The sequence below is a fragment of the Ochotona curzoniae genome, unplaced genomic scaffold (genome assembly GCF_017591425.1).
Source record: "Ochotona curzoniae isolate NIBS_2020 unplaced genomic scaffold, NIBS_Ocur_1.0 scaffold_1852, whole genome shotgun sequence".
Classification (NCBI taxonomy): domain Eukaryota; kingdom Metazoa; phylum Chordata; class Mammalia; order Lagomorpha; family Ochotonidae; genus Ochotona; species Ochotona curzoniae.
The window spans coordinates 27,864,905-27,868,364 of NW_024467087.1; the positions used below are offsets into that span (position 1 = coordinate 27,864,905).

The 3,460-nt window shown below is 40.3% G+C and overlaps 1 protein-coding gene across 1 annotated transcript; it reads right to left on the reverse strand.

The window, feature by feature from the left end:
• Positions 1-343: 343 nt before the first annotated feature.
• RTL4 (retrotransposon Gag like 4) lies at positions 344-1,273 on the reverse strand. The gene has a single exon (XM_040999414.1). The coding sequence runs from the start codon at positions 1,271-1,273 to the stop codon at positions 344-346; it is 930 nt and encodes a 309-aa protein (XP_040855348.1).
• Between the last annotated feature and the right edge of the window lie 2,187 nt (positions 1,274-3,460).

Here is a 3,460-nt window from a genome sequence, read left to right on the forward strand (position 1 = left end):
TATTGGTGAGTATTGGTATTCCAATGCACTTTCAGGTGTACATGGGTTTTCCAGTGATTCAGACTGGGCAAAGTTTTCTCTACAAACTTTCAATATTCTTGTGGAACTGGTCCCAATTGCAGAAAGTGCTATGAATGGCAATCATCATTGGTCAGGTTTGGTGAGGTATCAATTCTCAGTGAGCAAGATCTGGTTGTTTAAATTCTCAGAAGCACTAATGCACAGCCATAAAGTGGTATCACAGTTCCTAATTTGTATTTTGAAAGTTAATGCAGGGTATAAGTCAGTAAGGCTGGGGGTGAGAGCGATACTAAGCTTGCAAAGTGATCTTCCTGGGCCTTTCTTACTGGAAAGGTGGGTTATTTGTCCTTGCTGGGGCTCGGGAACGTTTGGCAAGGCAATCTCTTGTAAAGTGACCAGACTGGCTGCAGTAGAGACACAACTGAGTGTCTTGTTGGCGGGCACGTTTGGCTGGGGTGAGAGGCAGCTGGCCTACTCTCAGCTGTATAGGCTCTTCCTTGGTTGATGGAATTAAAGAACAAGAGAGGGCTTCATGGTGGATCGAAGAAGCCAACATAGGTTGCTGGGTTTGTGACTGTAAGATCTCTGGTCTGTGATTACGTTCCTTTTCCAGCTGAATGCACTGAGTGATAAGATCTGGGAGGTTGTCCATATCAGTGACACTTTCTTCAACCAGCATGGGAACAGGTAGTCCCTCTTGGAACAGATCACTCTGGTCGGCTTCATTACAGCTCGGATTTGAGGCTAGGAGGTGTGGTGTAGTGGTGTCCTGCTGAGAAGAGGTATTCCTTTTGACAACTTGAGCATTCAGCAGAGGGTTCAGTTCCTGTTTTGTAGGTTTACCAAATGACTGTTGGAACTCAAAAACAAAGTTCTCATATTGTTTCAGCATAGCATTTTGGTTTGGTCCAGATGTGACCCTACAGTTTTCTATCTGCTGAGATATATAGTCAAAAATGAGCTTGACTTGGTCATCATCTGCAGGATTATTCTTCTTAAGAGCATTCAAGTAGGTAGTCAGCTGAGCAAGAAACCTTGAGAGACTGGCAGGGTCACCATGAAACTGGGCAAAGTGCTCAAGTAAGCAGGGTGCAGGCATCATGGGTGTGGCCAAAGTAGGCATGACCTGGTCTCCGAAGTCAAGATTCTCCTTTGTCAGACTCTGTATTTGTGGCTGCTGATTCAGATTCTCACCTTGAAGAAAGGAAGGCTCTACTTGCAAGGCAGGTGCTGATTCTGTGTACTTAGCCATTATTTCTATTGGAATCAGGTGGGACTCAGGGGAATGGGGTAGCAGTATCAGAAATCAAGAGATTGCTAGTGAGTTTTGTCCGTAATCAGAGAGGCTGTGTCATGAGCCAAAGTTCTTAACAGTGAAGAATTCCTTAGTTGTGAAGATTCTGAGAGTTGAGTTGGATAGATGTCAAAAATTGTCCATCATTCAATGTTGCCTCTTCTTTACAGAGAATGTCAAAGGTCTGCACATTCAGAAGAAATGTATTACCTTAGAACACATAGAGGATTTGGAATTAAGAAGACATACAAAACAGTCAGAATAGTTTTCTCTCTTCCCTCCATTTCTTTATATTATTGGGTTGATTATTCCTCAAACAATCCTCAATTCTAAAGTATTTTTGTACACCAGATATTCATAGAATTTTACAATCCAAAGTGATCTGAAACATCATGCAGGCCAAATTCATATTTTCCTAGATGAGAACACAGAGACATAAAGAGATAAAAATGTGTGCTCATGGTCACACAGCTAGTTCATATCAGAGGTGGCATGTCCATTAGTGTTATTATCCACAATAGTACTTCCTCCACAAATGTATTCACTTCTATATATATGCCTGTGAATGGAGATGATTCAAAGTACTGGCTCCTGAAAATGTGACCTGGGGATAATTAGCACTAACATCGCATTGCAGATTGTTAGAAGTGCATAGACTTAGGTCCCACCACAGCTATTGCATCAGCTTTCCCCATTTAAAAAGATTCCTGAGATGATTAATTCTAAAGAATGTATGGTGAAGTTTGAGAAACACTTCTCTACAGAACACATAGTCCAAACTGAAATAATCACTGGTTGAACTTCACACTCAGTGTTCTATGCTTAACCTGCATTGCTACAATAGTAGCTAAACCATTTATTATGGTTCTTTAGTCCTTGTCCAAGGTCACATTTTGTTGCCATGGGAATGTGATTCATCATAGACAAGATGAGGAGGTAAGACAGAGAACCTGGCAAACAGGAACTGAATATTCTTGACAGTACAAGATCAAAATGTTCAGCAGTTCTTCTACACTGACAACAATACAGCAACCAGTGAAAATTTTAAATGCTCCCTCCAAACATACATCATATCAATTGACCTATTCTACATTTTTATTCCTCCCATTGCCCTTTGCTTGGATATTACATTATTTAAATGTACTTAAATTTGGAAAACATTGAGTCTTTAAATATAAGATTGATTCTATAGGATTTATTGGATGGTTCCTCCTGTCTAGACCTATAGAGAAATTATGGGAAGCCTGAAATAGTATAAGATCCAGGATGGAAAACTCTGACCCAAACATCAGCACCAGGCAGACAACGTTGAAGAACACATATAAGCCTATTTTTTCTTTTTTAAATCTAGCAATGATGAAAATCTGGTCTACCTCAAAGGATTGCTGTAGCAATAACAGATGCTTTGGGTGGCAGACAATTTAAATGAGATTTGCTTCTAAAATTGTTCAAAGCAGCTGAACAATGCCTCGTAGTGAAACATTACCCTTACCACAAATTGCCAAGGTAGGTAAATAAGGTCATATCCTCTTTCATGTTTTTCCATTGTCTCATCAGTATGGTATCCTGATCTATCTTTCAGATGTCTTCGCTTCCTAAGCATCCACCATGAGTTCATTCCTGCCATTCCTGAAGTCACATGCTGGTGAGTTAGTTTAGTACCAATAGGCATTGAAGCATCAATTTGGTCCTGATCCAGTATTTTTAAATGATTCTTAAATAGTATACTTCAATGAGCTGGCCAGCTTTTTTGGAAGGCAGTAGATGTCTGTGCAAATTGTTGTCCAAGTGAACCTCAGGTTATGAAGTAATATTTATGGTGACATATAAACATAGCGATGGGAAAGAAATGCATTGGGAGATAGGACTTTGACCCTCAAATGACAGAATATGTGTTCTTATGGATGGAATAGGACTTTGCCCCCAAAACTCTTTTTTTCTTAACTGTGAAGTATTACATTAAGGGCTGGTAGATTCAAGGAGGACTCTTGACCTAATTCTGGCATCTGATAGGTGTGTCTAGTGAAAGGTCCTTAGGTTACTGGAGGACTTATCCTCATTGTTGTGGGAAGGTTGGTTATTTAAGCTGAATTCAGTGTAGTTCCCTGGTTCATCATGTGGTTGTTCCTCCACGCCTCTATTACC

What these genes read in the sequence shown, in the direction of transcription:
- RTL4 (XM_040999414.1), bottom strand. Translation starts at nt 1,273, where the DNA reads ATGGCTAAGTACACAGAATCAGCACCTGCCTTGCAAGTAGAGCCTTCC.